The sequence below is a fragment of the Sapajus apella genome, unplaced genomic scaffold, assembly GCF_009761245.1.
Source record: "Sapajus apella isolate SASKATOON/1434 unplaced genomic scaffold, GSC_monkey_1.0 scaffold32, whole genome shotgun sequence".
In the NCBI taxonomy this organism is placed as follows: domain Eukaryota; kingdom Metazoa; phylum Chordata; class Mammalia; order Primates; family Cebidae; genus Sapajus; species Sapajus apella.
Genome location: NW_022436972.1, coordinates 14,516,343 through 14,541,388, shown reverse-complemented (window position 1 = coordinate 14,541,388; position 25,046 = coordinate 14,516,343). Strand labels below are relative to the sequence as shown.

Here is a 25,046-nt window from a genome sequence, read left to right as displayed (position 1 = left end):
TTAGTGGTCACTGTTTGGTGTCATCCCGGACTTCCAGACATCTCGATTTATAAAAGGCTTCCAAAGCCTAACGGGTCATTAGGTTGAGGAGCCATTACTTGATATTTAAGCTCAGAAATCAAAAGCAGCTACACTGATGGCACCCCAACTCATGCAACCTGGCCGGAAACATTCAACACTGGTTTACGCCACCCAGGCGGCTGCAGATCACAGAGAGGTACACGGTTAGCCAGGGGCAGAGACGGAGTCAAGGCCAAGCGAAGAATCTGCAGCAGCGGCACTCAGTGCACTGCGCTGGACTCTGCAATGCCAGACTCACAGGCCAGTCCCGTCCCCTAGGTGGAAGCTACTGCCTTGACCTTGGCAGATTTTTTTTAGCTGACCTTGGAATGTTCCACCCATCACATCAAAACCATCTGATATGGGGCTGGAAGAGACTGCTCCTTCACTTTCTCAAAAGGCAGCTAGAGTCACTAAAAGAATATCTTTCTCCTTTTAATAACAAAAGCCATCATAGCGAGTCAAGTTAAGATCTATCTTGTTTGAAAGTCAAGGTGACCATGACTGAATGACAGCAGCAGTAGCAACAACCAACATTGCTCTTGTACCAGTCATTGAAACTGCACTACGATTTGAAAAGGTCTCCCATTCCTTGGCTCCCACACTTCATTTCCTCAAAGACAATTATCCCTTTGAAAACTCTTGTGAGAACAAAATTCCCACTCTGAAAAGGGCAAAAGTGCCTTCCTCATGTCCAGGCAGGCAATGGTTTCTTTAGTCTGCTCTCATTACTCAGTGTATTTGGGTGGCTTTTTAAATGCCTGCAGGAAAGATTTTATTATCTTTACGCCCTTCTCCTGAACCTCTGTGTGTGTGTGCATGCACATGTGCACACGTGGTATGCTGTCAGTCTTCATCAGCAGCAGGTCTCCACCTGGAGCACAGGTAGACACAGCCGCTGCACAGCACGAGCAAGACCAGCACCGTGTGACTGAGCGCCAGGACCCCGACTGCAAAGACGTACAGGGTTTTGTCACAGTAGTCCTGCGGCTGCTGGAAAGAGGGAAGGAAATCAGGCAGGTATACAGAAAAGACCCAGTAGTTTCCCAGGATGAACCAGAGGAAGAGGAAGAGGCTCAGCAGGAGGTGAATGTAGTATCTGTGCGCATTCTGCCTCCAGGGGTACTCGTCGTCGTCATCGTCATCAATCACCACGGCCTTGGACAGCAGCCGCCTCATCCTGGTGGAGTCGTACAACAGGAGAGACACCTGGGGCGTGGCGGGGAGCCAGGGTGGCAGGGCAGAGCAGCAAAACAGAGGGGAGGCGGGGGTAGAGAAAGTAGCCGTGGCAGGGTGTTGGGGGCGGGGAAAGAGAAAGAGAGAGGAAGGTGTTACGAAAAGTGCACACACCAGTTAGAAATGCCACCAAGCAGCGACATTTAATTTGAAGAATGAGAATTAACACTGGCAAGAATGAAGGCATAAATTCATCGCCAGCATCCTCAGTGGCGCTTTCCTTTTAGATGTGTGAGTTGGTTTGGACAAGATGTTAGCTGGGGTAACTTTGCATCAAGGTTCAGACTGAGTCTCCCCTGTATTGCACTAGCACATTTGCACCCACACATAATGTAAAAAGGACACCTGGTCCACATGCTAGAGGACCTTGAAATAGATCCCTCTGTCTTGGGAGGAACCACACTTTCCCCTGGTACTTCCAGGCCATGTAACGAGCCTGGCTGAATCCAGGTACCAAGCGCCCGATTCCACCCCACCCCAGCCCCGCCCAGCCTGCTCTCTCTTTTCTTGGACCACTCCCCATCTCAGGCATCTGGAATTCCCAAGTGGGGCTGTGGATTGAGAGTGCTGTCCCTCTTGTCCTCATACATCTTTCAAGTCAGGAGCACAGACCCTTGTCCTTTAAGTGATACTCTTGGGGACAGTGACACTCTGGACCCCTGGTAGATGGTCCCTGACTACAACCTGACACTCCTTTGAAATTCTGCTCCCAGTTGTCTACAGAAGATACCACAACCCACCCGACTCTAACTGGCCACAGACGCCTTTGTCACAGGGGAGCACATTTCCCTCTGGAAATGCAGTGGCAGAAGAACACAGGTTGTCTTTGCTAAAAAATCTCTTAGCAGCTCCCCATCTTCTCTGCCTAGAGACTTGATCTGTGATTTTTTGAAAGCCTGGTCTGTGATTTGCTCTCTCTGGCTTCCCAGGCTGCCTACCTCTCCAAAGGCCAAGCTCACGGCACCCCTAACCCTGTAGAGCAGAGCATTAGAAAGAATCCTTGGATGACGGAGGATGTGTTCGACTGGCAGAGATGGGGAGAGATTCTGAGCTTGAGAGAAATGGAAGGGCAAGTGGGAGCCAAGAGATGCAGCTAACTGGGCTCCAAACTGTGCAGAGAAGCAAGGATAGAATCAAGAGAGATGGAGAGACGGGAACAGTGAACTCCAAGCCATGCCTTTGGATGGGTGATGACTCCAGGTTTGGACTTGCTCCACATAAAATTCTGGATGGAAATGCAGGGGATAGTGGCCCACGGGGGGCGGAGTCAGAGCCTGGAGGTGAACAGAGAGAGGTGAGGGCTCCTGGCAGAGATCTGGGAGTTACCCCTGGGGAGGTGATAGTGACTCTGGGAATGGATGTTGTACTAAAGCAGACCCCAGTGCTGGGCAAGTGCTCAACATACATTACCTCAGTGAATTCTCGCAGCCTGTGGCAAGAGGTACTAAATAAACACCTGCGCAGGACGGAAACTAGAGTTATGGGGCCAAAATTTCAACAGCGATTTTCTCTGGGTGGTGAAATTTATGGAGGATTTTGATTTTCTTCTTTGTGCTTATCTGCATTCTCTGATTTTCCACAGTGGAGAGTCATTACTTATGAAAAGATAACAAAACCTAAGGAAAGTGGTTAGTTCAATGCTTGGTATGTGTGATCTTTCACGTCCATTCTAGCCTGGGGCTGCGAATTATCCCTGTTGCCCAGATGAGGAAACTAAGGTTCAGAGAAGTTAAGTCACTTCACTCAGATCCACAGTGAGTAAGGGAATGAGAAGGGCAGTGGTCCACACCTCTCTGACCACTGTCTACACCACAGTACACTGATGTTGAAATCGGAGGAAATTAAGTGGAGGGTTGTCTCCTAAGACTTGCAGCCTGGCTGGGAGGCAGAATATCTCCGCAAGAAAAGGAAAGTAAGGTGTTAGGGGAGTTCAGAGAGCCACCCATTGTAGAGCTGACTCATCCAGGGAGGGCTTCCTGGAAGAGGGGGCATATTTTGGACCCCTATGCACAAGGAGAGGTATGAGGGTCCTCCTCTGAAGAACAGTGATGTGACAAAGGTAAAGCATGGTGGGTTTAGGGTAGGGAAAAAGCCAACTGACTGCAGTACTTGGCTGATGGTAACTGTGTGCTTGGGCAAGCCCAGGTTGAATACTAGCTCTGCCGTTTCCTCACTGTAAGCTGGAACTGAGAGTCCAGCTCAAGTTTCCTTCACTCAGATGCATTTCCCTTCCTTGCAGGGACCCATTCCTTGGAGGAACTCCCTTGCTACCTGTCACGTGTCCACAGATCTGGCTGCCCTCCCAGGACTAGTTCCTGGCTACAGTGATGCCAGGAGAAAGGAATCAGCCCCAGGAGAGCCGTGGCAAGTGGATCCCACTGCCCAGGCTTTCTGGAGCCACCTGACCCCCTTCTCTACCACGATCCTTTGAAGTTGTGAGCTCTTCCAATCAGTTACCTCTTAAGTTAGCCAGAGTTGATTTTTTTTTTGTCCCTTATAGTCAAAGAATCCTTCCGGAAGCAAGTACCTGCCTCAAAGGGGCATGGTGAGGACTGAATGGGTTCCAAATGAGGGCAGAGCTGTCAGCATGGCCCCAGCAAAAAGCACGTGCTCACTAGGGGTAGCCATCACCACTAAGAAGGGTGCTGTGGGAAGATGAGGGGCACAGGGTAGGCAATGGTCACTGATTCCATTTTGTGGAAACTCTCTTTAACACAACCTTCAGTAACAAATACATTTTATGTCAAGTCCTAGTAACAGGGCAACTGAATGTCCCTGTTGGCTTAGAGAAGTCCTGGTTTACACTGCTGTTCTGGCAGGATGATTACTAGAGCCCCCTTTGTACTCTCCAAAGTGTCCCAGTTAGGGTGATAAATTATATGGTCAACTCTCCCAAACACACATGTCCATATGTAAGTATCACACATTGCTTAACCTACTAAGCATTCTTTCTATTTTATTATTTTTTTAAGTGGGTCACAACCTACTTAATTCATTTCCTAATCTTCTAATGGGTCATGACCCTCAGTTCTTTTTGGGAGCTCCAGGAAATGTCAGCTCACGTCTCTTCAAGTTTCTCTTCATAGAATGCAATACTGTGAAGCTATCTGATGCATTTCACTAAGGATGCTGGGAACGCATAGGTAGGTTCTGTGGTTGAATACAAACCATCATCATCACAGGTAAACTTCTGCCTCTGGGAACTCTAACCCTGTTTGCTGCTGCTCTAATGGTTATGGACTCACTGTATATTATCTTGCCATCATGAGCACAAAAATTTAATTTGGCTTCAAACGGTTTTAAATTGCCAGGGAAAAAAATCAATGCTGCTTATTAGGGCCTTAGTTTGTTCATTAAAATAAATTACCTTTGGGTCCTGGGCTGGCCTTCAGAAAGGAAAAGTTTGCTGTTATTAGGAGGAACAGACCTCAGGGACAGTAATATCTCTAAAGGAAAGCTCCACTCAAGTGAGAACGGGAGGGCAGAAGTAATTACTGCTGGAAACGTTGTCCTTGATTTGAGCATCTCTATGGCACTCAAACTGTCAGAGCCTTTCCTTAACACTGTGGGGGCCATGCGGAAAATGTGGCCCCGCTGAGCCAAGCCCTTTTGGGTTTCCTTGGAGCTGAACAGAGTCCCAGGTAATCCCACAGGATGTTGTGATGAGGATGATCGTGTGTATTTGTACATTTTAGGACACTGCCCACCAGGCTGCTGTCAGGAGATGGGGGCTTTTAACAGCAAGGTAACCTCAGACACAAAAGCCTCCAAAGGTTTGCCCCAAACCGACACAAGAACAGAAAACCAAATACCGCATGTTCTTACTCATAAGTGGGTGTTGAACAATGAGAACACATGGACACAGGAAGGGGAACATCATACACCAGGGCCTGTCGGGGGGTGGGGGGCTAGGGGGGGGATAGCAGGGGGGGGGGGAATAGGGGGAGGGATAGCATTAGGAGAAATACCTAATGTAGATGATGGGGTGATGGATGCAGCAAACCATCATGGTATGTGTATACGTATGTAACAAAGCTGCACGTTCATCACATGTACCCCAGAACTTAAAGTATAATTTAAATAAATAAATAAATAACAAAGGTTTACCCCAAATCAGACGTCTCCCACAACAGAGTTGAGCTTGTGGCTACTGATTGCATATGAGAACTGCAATTTTTAAGACATTCCTTTGATGTCTTAGATCAACAGCGTGACCAGCACCACTGGCCAGGATCTCTCGAAGGATCCCCGCACCAGAAGGTAGCTGGCAAAGAAACCCGACAGTGGGTCCGAACGGAGGTCCACGTTTGGCACTCTTGACACGGTTTTCTCGTGTTACTGCTTTGTTTTTATGAAACCATCTGGGAAAATGAATGCTCGTGTTTGCTGGCTCTGATATAGGAAGTAGTGAGGTGGGTTTGGAAGGCTGGGAAGAGTTGTTGACAGCCGGAGGCTGATCTAAGCTTCCCTTGGTAGGTGTAACATTTCTGTGGGCCAGAGATCTTGAAAACAACTGCCGGCTATGCACACCCCTGATATTTCTTCTTCAGTTGCTTTTCCTGTTTAAACAAATGTCAATACAGCCCAGGAGCAGATCAATTACATAAGCTTGAGAGTCACAGAGAAGCACTCCCACCCCAGACACAAGAATACTTGAACAGTTGATTGATAACTGCAGCCAATTAATCCTATGTTAGTCGATTGAGAACTAGGAGGTATCATTAAAAGCAGAAATCGGAACTGCAAAATCAAGCATATTTTAACCAAATACAAACGCTGCCCTCAACAAGAAGCTTCCGCCCACAAAAACAAAAGCAGTAACAGTACAAAGAAAGGCCATGATTTCATTGGCTGAATTCAGGAGTCAGTCAGGGACTCCTCTGCATCAGCTCTTGTCAGACCAAAGCCACAGCTTAGTACATTGAACTCGACAGCAGGAAGGAAGCCCTGGCAAAGAGGCACGGCCCTGGGGAAACGCCCTGCATCTGGAAAAATCTGTGTCTCCGGAGCCAGCCCCATCACTTCAGCAACCATGCTTCGAGGGAAGTTATTCTGGCTCCCCTGCGAGTAGCAAGCAAGTAACAGATGCATTCCAGGATGCCTGCGAGTTAAATTTCTACAAGGACTACGAACAACAGATAGAGATACTTTACCTTTAAGGTACCGACGATGCCACCCACCAGCAAATATAAAGGAATGAGGGGCTGTATGGGGCAGTCCTCCAAAAACTTCATTCCTACATAGGGCAAACAGAGGAGGATTGAGAGAAAGATATTCAAGAGCACAAAGCCGGGTTTTGAAAATGAGTGGAACACCTTCGAAAGCCAAAATGTTTATCAGGCAAATCATATGCTTGTAGGATCTGCTCAGCCTCACCAGTCACCTGACCCTCAGGACGCTCAGTGGATTGATGCCGCAGAACTGGCTCTCACAGAGGAGTGGTAATAAATCCTCCCGCAGATAGGGCAAGGACCAGGTGTCACTGCACCTTTTTTCTGGGTATTAACTGGCTATGGGTTGAACTCTGCTCGTCTGAAAAGCCAGTGTATGTGAACTCAAGTGTTCAAGGATTCAGGATTCAATATACAGTTTCCTTGATATGCTTAAAATAAGATTCAATTTAGGAGTCACGGTTCCAAAATGTGACTCTGTGTGAATGAGGCTCTCATCTACTCTGCTTCCAGGGGCCAGGTGGCAGGTGGCAGGGAGGAGCTGCTCTTCCTCCTTGTGCAGTGAGCCCTCTGCTGTGTTAGTCACAGTCACCATATGATCACCATTGACCATGTCACTGGCTGGACCCCACCCTGGGAAACACACGTGAACTCATATATCCTTAGCAACCAGATGCAGAGTACTAACAAGCCAGCCTGCCCAGACGCCTACCCTTTCTTAATGGTAATTTTTCTCTCCAAAGCAATGTTCTGTCTACTTTTCTCAGGTCTTTGTTCTCTAGACCTATTATTAACTGATGATATGGTGTGTCTATTTAAAATATAAAGAAGAAATGCCCATTTCCCTCAGGGCCCAGTCTGGCTCAAACAACCAGGCTCCAGATGGATTCTAACACACATCTTTGCTGTGGGAGACACTGACTGCCCAGCATGTGCCTCCCACATTGCCCACCTCCCTTCCTGGGTAGCAAGACAGTCTGACCAATTCTGACCAGTAGGCCATGGGACACTTTGGGGCCAAAGCATTTACTTCTTTATTATTTTTGAGACAGAGTCTCGCTGTGTTGCCCAGGCTGGAGTGCAGTGGCATGATTCAGTCGTAACTCACTGCAGCCTCAACCTCCCAGGCTCAAGCGATCCTCCCACCTCAGCCTCCTGAATATCTAGAATCACAGGGATGTGCCACTATGCACAGCTAATTCTTTTTTTTCTTGTATAGAAGGTGGACTCACTATGTTGCCCAGGTTGGTCTCAAACTTCTGGGCTCAAGTGTTCCTCCTGCCTGGGCCTCCCAAAGGGTGGGATTACAGGCATGAGCATTTAAAAACTGATACATGATTTGTTGTTTGCTTCCTCTACTTTGACCACCTGGAAGCCATGGGTGGAGATGGCTAGTTCTCAAGATTGAAGCAGCTTGGAGTATTATGTCATTACACTGCCTGGGAAGTCCCCATGCCCCCTGACCCAAGATGGAATTTGCATAAGCAAGAAATAAGCCCCTATAGTGTCAAGTCACTGTGATTCCAGGGTGAATTTGTGACTATAGTACAGCTAAGTTACCCTGACTAATACATTTGTCAACAGAGACCAAGGAAAAGAATTCTTACTGTAGAACCAAAGCCTCCTGTTTAAATGACATTTAGACTTTTAGCTTTGATTTGACATTTTATTTCCCATAAGTGCCTTGATGCTTAAGCAGAGGGAGTAAGCCATTTTTCTATGACTACACCATATTCCATGGACATGAACAAAATTTTCTTGGTACACAGAGAGCCATAAATTCAGGCCCAAAACAGAGCTTAGTCAAATATACACACTGATCCAATCATCAACCAGCAGAGGCTTGTCTTTTAGTTATCTCTGAGGTTTAGCTGAATTCGTTATTAAATGAAAATACTTTCCAAGTCTCAACACAGCCTTTTCATACAAACACCTTTAAGTACTTGGTGCCAAATTTGTTGGACATGGACTGCCTTTCAATTCAAAGGCCAGCTGTGAAATGAACATTGAGTAATGGCTTTGATATCTGCTCATTCTCGATGAATAAAAACAGCTGCTGTTCACAGGCGAGTCAATCCGTGCACAGATGGCTTAAAACGATCCTAATAAATTTAATAAAAGCCATCTTTCCCCCTGTGTTCTCACGTACTGCTTAAGACTTACTTTACCTCGAGATTTTCTTTCTTGTCTGACCTGCAGTATCACGATTACTCCCTTTGCCTTTAGATCTCTCCCCAGTTCAGACAACAACTACCAGATGTAGCAATTTTTAAAATATTTGTTATTGTGATAAAATATCTCAACAAAAGTTGCCATTTTAACCATTTTTAAGTGTACAATTCATCGGTATAATGACGTGCATCATGTTATGCAACTATCACCACTATTTCCAAAATGTTTCCATCACCCAAACACAAACTCTATGACCAATATTGCTCCATAAACATTAGCACTCCAAACACCCCTTTCTACAGTGGATGTGGTGATCTTAATATAATATCCATGGGAACTGGCTTGTAGGGTCTTGTCCCTTTTATGCAGCCTTATTGGTGGATGAATTGTTGCAGTTAAGTTCATTTGAAAGATAATTGGCAGGACACAGTGGCTCATGCCTATAATCCCAGCACTTTGCGAGGCCAAGGTAGGCAGATCAGTTGAGGGCAGGAGTTCAAGACCAGCCTTGTCTCTACTAAAAATACATAAATTAGCCAGGCGTGGTGGTGGGCGCCTGTAATCCCAGCTACTAGGGAGGCTGAGGCATAAGAATTGCTTGAGCGTGAAAGGCAGATCCTGGGGTGAGCCAAGATTACTCCACTGCACTCCAGCCTGGGCGACAGGAGACCCTGTCTCTAAAGAAAAGAAAAGATAACTAACCACATGGTCCAAAGGCTGGGGTTCTCTTACCTTACAGATTTGCATAGAATGTCCTCTGGAGGGTACGCCCAACTTCCTAAGCAGGTTATGCCTAACATCTTGTGAACTCTGCTTGGAAGAACAGAGCCACATGGTAAATGTTAATTTTTGAATTGCACTATAAGCATCACAGCACCAGGGCCTGCTGAAGTGATTGCATTGTTCACTCTTACACTAAATGGCCCCAGACTACTTGGTTGTTTTAGTTCTCTGCAAACCTTAAAATCTTCTTTTTTACTTCTTTTTTTTTTTTTTTTTTTGAGTCGGAGTTTCGCTCTTGTTACCCAGGCTGGAGTGCAATGGCGCGATCTCGGCTCACCGCAACCTCCGCCTCCTGGGTTCAGGCAATTCTCCTGTCTCAGCCTCCTGAGTAGCTGGGATTACAGGCACACACCACCATGCCCAGCTAATTTTTTGTATTTTTAGTAGAGACGGGGTTTCACCATGTTGACCAGGATGGTCTCGATCTCTTGACCTCGTGATCCACCCGCCTCGGCCTCCCAAAGTGCTGGGATTACAGGCTTGAGCCACCGCGCCCAGCCCTTTTTTACTTCTTGTCAGGCTGTCAGCTTTCATGTCTTATAGATCTAAGGACACTGTTTTTCTTTCCATTTTTAGTATTGTGGCTTTTGGCAGGGGTGGTAGGGTGAAACTTACATAACAAAATAAACCATTTTAAAGTGAATAACTCAGTGGCATTCAGTGGATTCACAATGTTGTGCAACTACCACTTCTATCCAGTTCAAAAACATTTTCATCACCTTAGAAGGAAGCCTCCTACCCATTAAGCAATTAGGGTACTGGGTGTTTTGTTGTTTTGCAATAATTTCTATGCCCTTTTACTTTATGCGTTAGTATGCTGTGAGCTTGGACCTAGAACTCTGGGCCTGCTGAGCTTCTTTTTTGGAGGATGTTTGGGGAGAAGACAGTGCCTCACTCTTGATGCCCAGGCCGGAAGTACAGTGGCACGATCATCTTACCTCAGTCTCCCAAGTAGCTGGGATTACAGGTGTACGCCACCACACCCAGCTAATTTCTAAGTCAAGACTTGCATTTTTTGGTAGAGACAAGGTCTCACTATGTTGCCCAGGCTAGTCTCAAACTCCTGGGCTCAAGTGATCGGCCCACCTCAGCCCCACTAAATGCTGGGATTACAGGTGTGAGCCCCCGTGCCCCACCATGCGAGGCTTCTAGGTAAATAGGGGTAGCTACGTTTTGTACACGGGGCTCAGGGGCTCCTGTTAGCAATGTTCAGAGCATAAGATTAATTTCACTGACGTGATAACAATTTTTAGCTACTCAAGGAGCTTCCCCTATCCTGCCCCTCTCCCCACTTCTGCAAGATACCACACTTCTGGGTTATGACGTTTAGTAGGCATGATTTATGGAAATATTTATTCATTAATTCAGCAAAAAAACGTGTATAGAGTGCCCACACGTCACCTGGCGCCAGCTGCCCTTTTTGTATTGCTTGCAACCTGCTTCCACGAGGGAACACAGGAACTGGGAAGCGACTCTGGGAAACCTCTAGTCCCGTCACGTCCAAACTTGGGCTAGAGGGATCAGAAGCATCTGGGGACAGATTTCTAAAAGCAGGAGTTTGTCCCTACCCAGACACATTGCATCGATATCTCCCAGGGTGAGCCCCAGGAATGCATATTTTCAAATGTTCCCCAAGTCATTCTGAGATGGCACATAGGTGTCTGGGAATCATCGAGCTGGCCAGTTCTTAAACACATATTTAATGTTGAAAGATTACATGCCGTGTGCCCATGCCCCAACCTGGCTGACCTATGGCATCCAATAGCTCGGCAGGCAGCTTACCTATGAAGGCCATGGACAGCGGCAGAGCCAGGAAAGCGCAGAGCACAAAAACGAAGCAGGCTGCAAGGAGAAGAAGGGGCAGGCACTGGATTAGAAACACACAGACCCTGGCATTTCCTCTTCACTGCAGTTTCTTAAGCATCCTGTGAAACCTGACCTTCTCTCCAGTGGCAAGTCAGCAGACGGGAGGAGAAGGTCGCAGCTTGCCTGGGGCTCCCACATGGTGGATGCAAGCCAAGACCTGCATTTCTCAGAGAGCTCAACATCTCTCGTCATCACTCTGCCAATACCACGGTCCAGATTTCCTGCAGGCCCTCTCCAAGTCTGACAGCTTATAGAAAAGGAGTTTATAAACTGCCACTGTGCCCGTGCCAGGACGCCAGAAGCTGCCGGCATCCACTGAGCCAGGCAGGATCCACCCTGTGCTTCCTGGGGGCCTGTATCCAGGGCAGATGGTTCTTCTCTTCCCTGGATAAAATTCACTGACAACTCACTTTACCACTTAAAGTATTTGCTTCACAAAATCGTTTTCCCTTTCCATTCATTTGGATATCTATTCCATAGCCCATGACATTAGGTGGCCTCCTAAAACTTCTTGCTGACACACAGTATAATAGAGATTTGAACTGGCTTGGGGTTTTTCTCTCTGCTCATGCCACCAATTCAACTTTTAGACATGGGGAAAGAACAGAGGAATGGGGGCTACACAGCCTTGGGTCCAAATCCTGGCCCTGTCACTCACTGGCCATGTGGCTTTGGGCAAATTCGTTGACCATCTTGAAGCCCTGTTTTCCTCTTCTGTAGAATGTGGTGGCAGATACACGCATGAGGATTCAGTGTATGGCAACTTTGATGATTAGGCAATTACTTTACTGCTTTGCTTCTTGGTTTCCTCATCTGTCAAACAGACTGCAGATATAGGTTTTGCTTGGCCAGCATGTTTTTTGGAAGTATTATTTCGAATGCCTCTTGGGTAGGTCTACCTCCTAGTTCCCTCTTTCAAACTCTTGACAGCATCACGTCTGGGTTTTCTGCTGAGTCCTGTTGTCATCCTGACAGCAGAGAGAGGATCTCTGAGTGAATGTCATGGTAGCCTCTGCAGTGTCTCTTCCTTCCTCTCTAGGTCATCACCTCAATTATTTTCAGGTGCCCCCACCTCCCGACCTCCCTGTTCTCCTGTGCCATTTATGTGCCCTGGCAAAAGCTGACCCCACCCTGGCCTTGGAAAAGGGCATGAAGTTTCACCCTCAATTAACCCGCAGAGTCCCACTCCCTGGATATGTTATTAGTGGATGGGCTTATGACTTATACTGGGAGATTTACTGAGAGTCAGGAAAAAGCTTTCTCACTCTTCTGACAGAACTTCCAGAAACAAGGTTTCTCCCTCCCTAGCCACTGGTGAGGAACTGAATCACTCTGGGGGTGACTGGCAGCCTTCTTGTCACCATGAGGGGAAGCCAGCCTATGAATGAGGCCAACGTCTGGGAGGCAAGAAGAGAAGTAAAAGAAACTGGGTCCTCAGTGACATTCGTCACCCATGGAATCACACCACCCTTGATGCTACACTACTTCTGGACTTGCCATTTATAGGAGCCAATAAATGCCCTTTGCTACTTAAGCCAGCTTGAGTTGGGGTTTCTATATTTATACAGCGCTCTCTGTACCTGGCTTAATCTGCAAGGTCCTTTGCAGTTTTGAATTGTCAAAGGTCTGGGATTTCTCTGGGAAACTGTCTTCTCTAGAGGAGAAGAGATCTAAGGCTGCAAGTGCCTCCAGCTGGGAGCCTCACGTGCACACTATCAGATGCCAGCTCTGATCTTGCTACCCACAGTGGGCAGGGTGCACAGGGCTGGGTGCTGCCCCTCTCTCAGAGAGACCCCAGAAGTTGCCCTCCATGACCATCTTGACCTTCACCTGCAGGAAATGTTAATGGGGATGGGCATGCAGAGTGATTTGCCCCAATTTCCACTCCTCCCCTCAAACCACCCCTGAGTTGGCTATAATGCTATCACCAGAGCCAGCTTCACAGGCGTGCGACTAAACCAGCCCATGCTTGGGGAGACCCAGCGTCTGGTTTGACACTATTCTGTTGCCATCTTGAAATTCTAAATAAATTTCTCTCAAAATTGTGTATTGTAAGTGAAGCTGGACAGGACAGTGAGGCCTACGTGTGAACAGAGGGGCCTGTGGAATGCTCATGTGGGCTGCTCTTCATCACCAATATTCACACTTAATTCCGCAAGACTCAGAGCCAATACGAGGAAAGCATATTGTGTCTTCAACTGAGTGAGCAGGGGCTGACAGTCCTGAGAAGATATACTCCCATTTGAACCAGAACTTGCTTCAGATGCAGACAGAAGGCAATGATGTTCTAAGAAACAGGAACCACCAAGGAACCCCACCAGCCCCTTTCTGACCCCTAAATTAGTATATCTTTTCCTCTCAGAGCTTCTTCACCCATCCATGAGCAGAAGGTGGAGAATATGGGTAGAATGTGCCCGTATCAAGAAGCAAAATGAAGAGCTGTTAGTTTTGTGCAATGTTTCCAATGTTCTGGTAAAAACAAAATACGTACGAGAACTATGAAACACAAGTTGTGTCATTTCAGTGACTCAACATATGAGTTAAATGCTCTTACAGTTGCCTTTAAAATGGGCGTATACAATATTAAGATGAATGGTAAAATATATACTAATAATTAAAAATTTTGATTTCCCCCTACTTAAAAATGACATTAAATAGCAAATAAAAAGGCCAAAAGAGAGGCTTCAGAAGAAAGGGAAAAGCTTTTTCTATTTTCGTCCCTTGAACAGTGCTTTTTTCCTGCCTTTTGAACAAGCTGCTTTGCATTTTTGTTTTGCTCTGGGGTCCTGCTGGTCACGGGTGACACAGTACTGCTGGCAGGTGTGGTGAGTTAGAGAGAATTTCAGTTAATCTAGCCACATCTGTTTTAATTCTCAGAGTGGAGGTCAAGGAAGAAATTTCTTGCTGGCAAAGGATAGAAAGTCAGGGGTTGATGAATCCCATTCTATATTTCTGAACTTGGAGCTTGTTACCAGGATGATAAAAAGTGGTCGGCATCCCGGAAAATCTTTCCCTGTGCTGCAAGCGTGAGGCAGATGGTGCCACCTGGCCACATATATAATCCAGGTGGTCAGTGACACAAAGAAATGGAGCAGTCCCCAGGGAGGCACCTGCCACCCAAACTTCCTACTGAAGGGTGGCAGAATATGTCACCCCAAACTATGCAGCTATGGCATAAGGGTTATTTTGAGCTAAAGGCACATAAAAAATAACAGATGGAAGACGGGTGCCCTGATCCTCTTTTTCTCCTTCTTGACAGTGGGAAATAAAAGCCTCGCGCAGAGGATGTCCTCCCCGTGCCAGAGGAAGGCACCATTGATATCATTAAGGATGGGACACCGAGACCAAGAGAATTCTGGACAAACAGATTTTGTCAAAATCACTCTTGTCTTCCCTTAGCCTCCCCAAATAGTTTGCTTACTTTTCTACAGTTGCCTCTCTTTGTTCAGCCCAGCATAAAAGCACTTGGGTTTTGCTGTTTCTTTGGGTTTCCACTCCTTATAAAGGCTCTTGCGTCATGTAAACCTTGCACTAAATTAGTGTGCTTCTCTCCTGTTTGTCTTATGTGAGTTTAATTCTCAGGCCCAGCTGAAAAGCCCTAAGAGTGGAGAGCTAAGATGTTACCTCCCCTTCACTACCTCCCAGCAGGGCTGAGAGAGATGGCCCGGGTCAGAACCTTCTCAAAGACCACCTGGAGGAGGCTGTAAAGACTCATCACCTGCAGCCAGTACACCTGATTCCCAGCCCACTCCACTCCTCATGACCCGCAGCATGGACTGCAGGACTCTTAACCTTTGAGGTGTCAATGTCCTCATTGCACACTCAAGCATGATTACAAGACTTTCCTAACAGACTTGTCAAAATCATCAAATGTCATACTCTGTGTAGAGCACTAGACGCAGGGTCTGCCACATAACAAACACAGATAAATGCTGGCCATTATCATTACTATTTTCCCTTCCTGATGGAAAGAGACTCAGGCTTCCCCTTTATTTCAGCCCCCACTTCCGAATCAAATGGAGAATCAAAAAAACAACAGGTGAGGTGTACACTGTGGTTCTCATGGTCTCTGGGCAGAGACGGGACTGTTCTACATTTCAGCTCCCCAGTGGGTGCCGCCTTACTCCCTGGCTGTTCTCAGGCTGTGCCCTGGCTTCATCCAGCGGTCTGCTTCTCTGGATCGCCTCTCCAGTGAGGCTCACTCTCACTCACCGCACTTCCTAGCCGTGACTCTCAGGTTCTCATTGGCTGCTCTAGATCTCACAAACCAGGATCAGTACAAACGGTGCCTGGGAATCTGCATTTAAAAGCAACTTCCACCCTGACATGGTTGCTCACACCTGTATTTCCAGCATTTGGGGAGGCTGAGGCAGGTGGATCTCTTGAGCCCAGAAGTTTGAGACCAGCCTGGGCAACATGGTAAAACCCTGTCTCTACAAATAATACACAAATAAGCCATGCATGATGGCGCACCTGTAGTCCTAGCTACTGGGGAGGCTGGCTGAGATGGGAGGATTGCTCAAACCCAGGGGTTCAAGGCTGCAGTGAGCTGTGATCCTGCCTCTGCACTCCAGCCTGGGCAACAGTGCAAGACCCCAACTAAATAAAATAAAATAAAAGCAACTCCCAGGTGATCGTGAAGTAGCCATGTTTCTGTAAGCTAGCTGGAGAATCTTCAGGGGCTTCCTAGGGCCTGTCTGCTCAGGGCGGTGTGAGGTGCTGGGGCTGGGCTGGGTGGTAGGATCCACTGGGATGGAGTCATCAGTAGATACCAGCATGAGGGTTTCCTTACAGTTGGTCCTAATAAGGACACCCAGGCCACAGTCAGGAATCGGGGAACCCCGCTCTCGCCTGATTCCTTTGCCTCCTGGGGCATCTGGTTACCCAGTCCTCGGTGTTTGGAGCTCTCTGGAACACAGGCTGAGCTTCCTGGAGATGTTGCTGTGCCCACCCCTAGTTCATACTGCTCTGTCTTCTGGTCTATTAAGCACCAATTCCAATGCAACTCAGAGCGCCACATTCTGGCTTCTGATAACATGAGAGTCTCCATCTAGAAAGTCAGTTTGAAAGAGATGAGTGAAAAAAACTCATCAACTTGAGGGTCCCGAAGGAGAAAATAATTCAAAATTAGAGCAATAGTAGGAGGACATTAGAATCGAAACGTTGGCATCAAGTCATTCTTTATGCCAAGAACACAGATAAGCTGATTCCTGACTTACTGACAGCTGGGAAAAGACAGAACATTGGGAAGGGTGCCCTCCTCAGGATGGCTTTTGTGTTGCTGGCTCCGTATCCTCACTCCCTTCGGGAGGTGCCTTTCAGGGTGGGCTGCTCTCTTGACGGCTGGTTGCTGGGCCCGTGATTGTCGGAGGGAGCGACCCGGTCGCACGTGTTAAAGAAACACTGCCATCCAGCTGTCAGTCAAAACAGGAGAGTAGCCAGGAGAATTCAGTGCATTTTTAAATGGGTAATCTTGGTAGGGAAGTGGGTCTCTTTTGGTCTGTTCTCAAGGATCTCCACAGTCTGTTTCCTATGAATAGCAAGTATTTAACATATCCCAAGATCTTTTGCTTAGTTTAGTGCCGAAACTGAGACCAGGATCCAGCAGTTTTTCTCTGCAACGCCACCCTCTGTCGTTCCACCAAGCTATCAGATACCCAGAAGGCAACAGGCAGAGAGTGCAGGAAGCGGAACGCCAACTAAACTCCTCTTTCCAGACTGCCCTCTCCACCTCCCCGTATGGTAATGGTGCCCAAACCCCAGTCACCCAGACCACTTCTGCCCTCTCCTGGTGTGTTCGGTCATTCTGTCTCTGCCTCTTGTTTCCACTGACCCCTCTTCCCCAGCCCTGCACCAGCACTCTGCATTGCCATAGCCACCCACTAATCCCCACAGGTCACAGACAATAGCAATTTGCATGAGGGGGTATTTTTTTTTAGCACCTAATCCATGTTGAACAGAGATTTACTTCTTTATAGACACTCAGCTATTCATTCTTACATTTGACCAAGGTTTGGGCAGATGTAAAGTGAGTATGAGAAGCCTCGGCAATGCGGACTTCACGACCGCTTAAGGGAGATGAGATGTGCACCCAAGGGACAGTACAAACCAGTGTGTGGGAGGAAACAGCAGGGGCAGCGCACAAAACAGTGAGGAAGCCTGGAGGAGGAAAGAGTACCCAGGAAATCAAGGAAGGCCTCAAGGAGGAGGTGATGTTGGCACTGGGTGTTGATGGATGGGTAGGATTTTGATGGGCTGAGTTGTAGGGAGATGGCTTTTCAGTCAAAGGAAAAAACCTAGAGGAAACAAAAGATTAGAGAGACAGAGACACTCAGAGCGGCTTGAGGGAGTGGCAAGTCATGAAATGGAGCTGAGTGTCTGTCATCCATCATAACAGAGAAGGAGAGATCAGATGGAAACTAGATATTGAGAAGAGAGGGCGTTTCTGTGTTGCATAAGGACATTTTGATTTTATTAGGAAGATAAAGAGAGTTGTGGGATCTGGAATTGGAAAGTGGCATAATCAAAGCTGAACCTTTGGAGACAATGGGGACTCAAGGGGGTGTCTAAGGGGGTGGAGAGACCAGCGAAGTGGCCGTTGAGTCACTCAGCCTGGAGAGCAATTGCAAGACTCCGGCAGGGCCTTGAGCGCCCTCTAGATGTGGGAATGAAGGGAAGAAGGGGTAAAGAAGGACAGAAGTGCTGTGCTCGGGTGACAAGAATGCTAGAGGCATCACAGAAATGTGAGGGACAGAAGGAGGAGGGGCTTTGGGGAAAGGATGTGTTCAGTTCAGAATTCACTGCATTTAATGTGCCAGGGGAATGAACTGGAGTATGGGATTCCAGAGCTCCGGGAGTTTCTGAAACCACCTCCACTGACTGCTTTTGAGATTTTCAGTTGTTCACGTAACAGGACAAGTTAGTAAGAAATATCGGGCCCTTCCACAGATATTGGTGTTGCCATCTATTTCTCTGATCCCTGAAAAGAGAAGGCAACTTTGTGCTTCTAGAAGCCCACTGAGAGCAATTCTATGGGATTGTCCAAATTAAAAGGGATGCAGGGAAGTCCCCCAAAGAGGAGGAGCCACAAAGGGGTGGCGGGGGGCTACTGGGGATGGAACCTGGGGTTGGTGGCCCCTTACCTGCAGTGTCCAAAAGGAATTGCTACTAGAAGCACCTACGTAGGTGGCACCAGGTCCCCAGGCTCGTAAAGAGCCCGGCATCTCAAGCTTGACTCCGGTGCTGGCCGGATAGCAAGGACAGGGCGTGCTGCGGCGTGGTTCGTGCAGAGAAGAGAGGGCTGCGTGAGGCTATGGGGCTGCGTGAAGGTTGGAAATCCTCTCACTTGGAAGAAGGGCACACTTTTCTTCCAACAAAAGCACCGTCTACTCCTAAGCTGTGTCCTGGAAGCTACCACTGCCAGGGGCCCCCTTTGCAACATGGCACAAAGGGTCTGTAGAGGTCACAATGGCTTGCCACAGAGCAGAGCACACCCTGCCCCAGACCCCAAAAGAGGAAAACGTGACTCCCCCTTCTCCAGCTCTAATATTTGAATTCTTGTGTGACCCGCAAAGCCCAGGACTGATTTTCCTGCTACTCTGGCAAGTAGGAGCTTGGAGTCAGATTAATTTTATTTAGAAAGGAAGAAGTTTTAAAGTTTTGAAAGTACATTAAAAATAAAAGAATGTGCTATTTCTCCTGGCCAGAATTGCAGAGTGAAATCTGCCACTCTCTGTTTAGTACGTGGAGTGGTGTAAATGTCTCTCATAGCTGGGGGGCTGCAAACACCGCCTAGTGTGACAGTTCTCTCATCCAGGCCTGAGCAGAAGGTCTTACTCCTGGTGGCCCCCTTGGGCATGCACTTTGCCGGGCCCATCTCTGCCACTGTCTCTGAGTGAAGAGGACTTCCTGGGACCCCCTGACAGGTGCAATGACCTGGGTTCACTGCACTTGTCTGTTTCATTGAGTTATTCTGTGAGGGCTGGAAGCTGCTGCACACACTGCACATGTATTCATCAAGATTTCACTGCTGCCCAGTGATGAAAGTCGCCCTCTGGGGCGGCAGCAGGCCGCAGGGAAGCAAATGTTCCACAGCAGACAGCCTGACAGAGAGAGAGTGCCAGATGGAGAGGCTGAGAGCCAGGGCTGCACGGTGGCCCAGGAGAGCTCCAAAGCTCCCCCAGGTGGCTTGCTGGGGTGTGAGGGCACGGAGGCCACCCTGCTCCCTGGATAGATGCCCAGATGAGCAGGCCACTCCTCTGAGGCCGCCACCACTTAGCAAACTCCACATGTGGATAGGGACAGCACCAACCAATCTAAGGAGATATCTAGAGAGTGTTCTTAAAGCATAAAATAAAATAAAAATAAAACTTTCATTCTCTAATTACAAAAGTATGTAGCTTTACAGGAAATGTGGAAAATGTAGAAGACCAGACAGAAGAAAATTTAGAAGTCACTTGAAAGGAAAACACTATGGCATTTGGATTTGCATCTATGTACTGTTTCACCAGGTCTGGCATCAGGTCACAGAAGCCAATTTTTTCCAGCCTAAAAAGACATATTAATTATGAAAAGTCATAAACATTCATACAAATACAGAGAGTAATCGAGCAAACATTCAGAGTCTTGCCACTCAGGTTTCCATCTGCATGCTTTTTAAGTTTTTAAATTTTTTAGTTGGAAATAATCCCAATGTGCATTTCCTGGGGATAGGGATATTCTCTTATTAATATACTACCTTAGGACAGTTGCGGCTTCTTACATTGACACAGTGTTTTAATCTGCCATCCATATTCCAGTGTTGATGACCTAATAAAGTCCTTGGCTCCAATCTAGGGTGACATGTTGCATTTTGTTGTCATATCTCCTTTGCTTACAGTGGTTTGAATGTGTCCCCCGAAGTTCATGTGTTGGAAGCAATCCCCAGTGCAAAAATGTTGGGAGGTAGAACGTAAATGAGAGGTGATCAGGCCATGGGAGCAGAGTGAATGGGCTCATGGCCTCACTGGGGCAGGTTCATTATAAAAGGGGGAGTTGAGCCCTTTTTCTCTCGTCCATGTGCTGCCTTCCTCCATGGGATGACACAAGAAGGCCCATCCCAGCTGCTGGCCTCTCAGTCTTGGACTTCTCAGCTTCCAGAACGGTGAGCAAACAAATTTCTCTTGATTATAAATTACTTAGTCTGTGGTATTCTGTTATAGCAGCACAAAATGGATTAAGAGACCTCCCTCAGAGCTAGAACATTCTCAGCACCTTTTTGATTTTGTTTTCTAGGATGCTGACATTTTTGAAGAATACAGTCCTCTCTGCTTCTTTTAAATAGAACATTCCTCACTTTGTATTTGACAGATGTTCCCTTGTGTTTGGATTACAGCTGTGCATTCTTCGCTGGATTACTGCCTTAGTGACAGGCACCTGTCCCTCACTGGTAATGCTCATTTTAAACCCCAAAGTGTGGGCTACTTTCTCCACTATATGATGACTATTCTATTCCTGCCTTGCAACCAATATACTTCTTGTCATCAAAATTTCCTCTTAGATTTAGTGGCTATTGATAATTCTTGCCTGATCCAACCTTTATCTGAGGGGGCAGGTGGGAGGAAGTAGACATCTAGGCAAAGAAACACATGTTGGAAAGCCCAGGGAGAGAACAGAAGCTGGTGTTTTTAGGGAGTCTAAAATGTTTTTGTCTGGCTGGATTTTCCAGAGCGAGAAGGGAAGAAGGAGTGATTCAAGAGGTAAACAGGGACCCGATCACAAAGGGTTTCACGGGACAGCAGAAGCTTTGGTTTTATTCTCAGGAATGCAGAGTCACTGTGCAGTGAAGGACTCCCCAGGGGATGTGCTGAGGGGGCAGGCAAGAGGCAGTGAGAACGGTTAGGAGGCCTTGCCACTGTGCTGGCTGAAGACAGAGTTATTCATAAAATGAGGGCAGAAACCTCAGCAATCAAGGAGGCCATCGTTAGGCCAAGGTTGGCTGAGACCTTGACCTGCAGATTTACAGTGCAGCCAGGAAACATCTCTTTTTCTGGGAAACCCTGAGCGTAACACTTCCTCTCTTGCCAACCTGGTGTTGCCATCAGCACTTCTGTTGCGTAAACAGGTAGGACATATGTTGGGGGAGGTGGTGGTAGTTAATTTCCTGATGATATAGAGCAACAATATAGCCGGTTGTGTCTCCTTTCCCTGCCCCAGTAAACCTATGAGCTTTCATCCTGCAGAGCATCAGAGGCCCTGGCCCGAGGCTCCAGCACTGTCCCACTCTGTGGGGACAGCAGTAGGTGTGCTCCAGGGGTGAAAGGGGTGGCCCTCAGAGCTGTCCTTGGGAGTGAAATGACAGGGCTGTGCCTTAGGAGAATGAGGTGGGCACTGGGCCCACTGGCGAAAAGAGAAGGTCAGTTGTAACTGGGAGCTGGTGCTTCACTCATTCATCTGCTTAGTCAGCCAATGCATATTTATCGAGCTCCTACTGTGCGTCAGGCACTGCTGGAGGCGCTGGCATGCAGCAGTGCAGGAAACACCATGGGAGGAGAGGCGGGAGGTGGAGAGTGTGTGCTAGGACATGGTAAATGCAGGTAAGGAAAGGTACTAGGCACCTGTCCGTCAGCCCCTTGTTCTGCTGATCCTCCACCTTAGTCTGCCTCCACCCACGGACTGCTGCTGCCTGATACTAGTATGTGGAGATGAATTGCTTAAGGCTTCCCACAATGTTCCCTTTATTCATGTTTTATCTGTAAAAGTTAGACCACACATCTCACCATGATGTAAAACCTTTCATTCCAGGGACCCCCAAGGCTTGGGATCCGATTTGGGGATCTACTTTTGGGATAGTCTAAATACAAGAGAGACTGGGCCTTCTGTAATGTGGTCCAGCCCTTCTGGACACAAAGGACCCCAGCAGGTGATGGCGGGAGAAAGTCCAACTTGGTAAGGAGACAGGTTGAGGCAGGAGTAAGGGAAAGCTACCCAGGTCCAAAGTGTCACATTGCCCTGCCATGTTGCCCCGCACGGCTGCCATTATACCTTGGTTGTATCAGTGACTCCATTCACACACGTATTTTTCAAACACATATTACACAGAAAACATATACAGTGACCTATGGAAAGCTAAAGATGAATAGGTAAGGAATGGAAGGAGAAGTCAGCCAACTGAGGGCCGGGCACTGTCTTCCCAGCCCTACTATCCCGGGGCCACCCTGAACCAGGCGCAGCCCACCCATGTGACCCACTCCAGCTTTAGCTCATCGTGTCATCCCAGAGCCCTCGGTCCTACAAAACCAGGGTGTTTCTCAGAGCTGTCACTCACCATTGCTGGCGATTTTGGAAATGCACTGATGACAGGCTTTCTCCAGACCTCCCGGCATTGTTCTTGCTCACTCTTCAAGTTCTGAGGATCAAAAATAACTCATTAGAAAGGATGCTGGAAGGATTTACTCAGCACCAATAACCGACCCCCTCTGTGCATGTCAGTGGTGGCCCAAGTCAGCTCGGGGGGCCTGGGTGCCAGTGTTGGTGCTGCTCTTCCTGCAGGTGTGGCCTTGTTCGTGGTTAGCGGGGCTGAGAAAAAGACCCTCAATTCCACAGATGAGGGAACCAAGCTCAGAGAGGTTAAGAGGCTTGCCCAGTGATACCAGCCAGGAAGACACAGACTGGAGTGGGAGATGGTAAGGGCTCTCACTTGCTGAGCAATGGCTGCAGCCAGGCATTGTATTAACTCTTTAAATAGGTCATCTCATATTTAATCCCACAACAATCCAATCTAGGAAGTGTTATTGACTCCAGTTTACAGATGGCATCTTAGATACCCAGAGAGCTTAAGATTCACCCTGAGACCAGAGCTGGCAACTGGCAGAGCCCAAACTTGATCCAGGTATGGACCCAGATACAGAGCAAGAACCCTCACTTCCCAGCATAGCTGCTGCATCCTCCCAGGGCCTGAGCGGGAAGGGAGCCGTGGGCTTGACCAGAGCATCCTGGGCCGAGACCCGAGCAGCCTGCAGCACCACCCCGGCTCCCCTGCGGACCTGCTGTGGTCTGAGCAAGCTTATTGACACTGTGAGAAAGGGCTTTCCTTCAATTGGAAGAAATAGCCATACACATTTTAAATCCACCAAAAAACTCCAGCTCGTCAAGACAGCAAATTTTCCTGGCCAGCGAAATGAGGTAGCCCTGTAAAGACATTAGGAGAGGAAGGGAGTCCCTTTGTCCTAAGGCTGGGCGTGCGTAGTTCTACCACTTCCCACCATTTCGTTGCTTGGGAGTGAGGCGTCCATGGGGGCTCATGGCTGATCCAGGCATGACCTGGGACAGATATCCTTACTTCATACACAAAGTCTCTCCAGGAACCCGTTCTGAGTAGGCACGGAGCCATTTGAAAGCATGATTTAACAGGGTCCTCATTCCTCATACTGCGGGGGTTTGCAAACCAGGGGACTGCCCCATTTGAGCAGTGCTGCCTGCAGGCCCTCCTGGTGAGCTAGAGGTTAGTGCAGGGGGAACACGCCATGATGGGGAAGATTTGTGGTCTGACGGCAGAGGTGTTCATGATGACAAAAGGAGAGCTTGCTTTGGCCAGAGCTGTGGCTCACAGAAGGCGAGTCACTCCAGCCCCAGCATGGGCCTCCAGGCAGGAGCCATGCAGCCCACAGCTTCTCTCTGCAGTTGATCCACAACTAATGCACAGGCAGGGTGATTTAGCTGAGATCCAGGGTTTCTATTCCCCATCACTGTGGTTCTAGGGCATGCCATGCTCAGAACCCGGCTTTGTGTCAGCAGGGCCTTTACAGCAGGAGGCAGTGTGACCAGAGTCAGTCCCCAACCAGAGGCATGTCACCAGCGCCCTGCCAAGATCTTCCATATTGTTAGCTCATTTAGTCTCCCCAGTTCTTCCAGAGGCAGGTACGTCCCATCTTACAGAGAAAACCAAGATTCAGATCAATTTGTTTGCTCAAAGTCACCCAGCTAGTAAGTGGTAGAACGGGTTTGAAATGAGGCCTCCATGGCTCTATCTGAAACCTGGACTTTGTGCCTTCAAAGCCCACAATCTCTCTACTTCACCCCAGAGCAAGAATAAAGAAGAAACCTAGAAAGGAGAGCTTCCCAAAGTGAGTCAGGGACTAAGCCAGGAGATCACGGTGCCTTTCTGGTCAGATCTTTTATACCTAAGCCTATTTAACTCGACACAGATTCTTATCCCCATTTTACAGATGAAGAAACTGAGGGTCAGAAAAGTGAAGAACTCGCCTAAGATCACACAGCCAGATTGGGATCCAGATCTTGAGATCTGCCAAACTTGAGGTGCCTACTCTCTGTTAACCAGAATCAACTTTGACAGTTTTGACAGCAGTGAGATAATGGGACAGAGTGGCACGGCTGAGCACCCAAGATTTTCTGACCCCTCCTCCAATCCCTGGGAATCCCAAATGCAGTGCCTGGGATTCCAGGGGTCCCTCTGCTGTTTCCACCTCCTGATGCAGCCTCCCCTGCCCACTCTTCTCCTGGGAGCAGCTGTGGGGGATGCATGTCAGTCTTTGTCTCCCTGGCACACATTAGGTCTTCAGTATGTTTAATGAATAAACATGAATTACTATTCAAATATCTCTTCCCAGCTCCATTTTCCCCCAGAATGTCCTTGCAAATACTATGGCTGTGGTGTCCTTACACACAGGAAATCAGGAGCACTGCAGCCCTGGGTAAACCACAGCCTCCTGCCCTTGACTCAGCATTCTACCCACCAAGGTGAAATTTGACTAGTTCTCT

The 25,046-nt window shown here is 47.9% G+C and overlaps 1 protein-coding gene across 4 annotated transcripts in view; it reads right to left on the bottom strand.

Moving 5' to 3' along the window:
- The window catches only part of TMEM272 (transmembrane protein 272), a 32,094-nt gene that overhangs the window by 2,359 nt on the left and 4,689 nt on the right, over positions 1–25,046 (bottom strand). Inside the window, exons 2-5 of one of the 4 annotated variants that reach the window (XM_032294554.1) lie at positions 22,594–22,674; positions 11,205–11,264; positions 6,450–6,532; positions 935–1,269 (exon numbers count right to left, since the gene is read on the bottom strand). In XM_032294554.1, the coding sequence (XP_032150445.1) occupies positions 935–1,269; positions 6,450–6,532; positions 11,205–11,264; positions 22,594–22,651 (536 nt within the window). In that variant the 5' untranslated portion in view covers positions 22,652–22,674. Of the gene's footprint in view, positions 1–193; positions 1,270–6,449; positions 6,533–11,204; positions 11,265–22,593; positions 22,675–25,046 lie in introns of those variants that run through there. The other 3 variants (XM_032294555.1, XM_032294557.1, XM_032294556.1) reach the window with 3 other exon arrangements.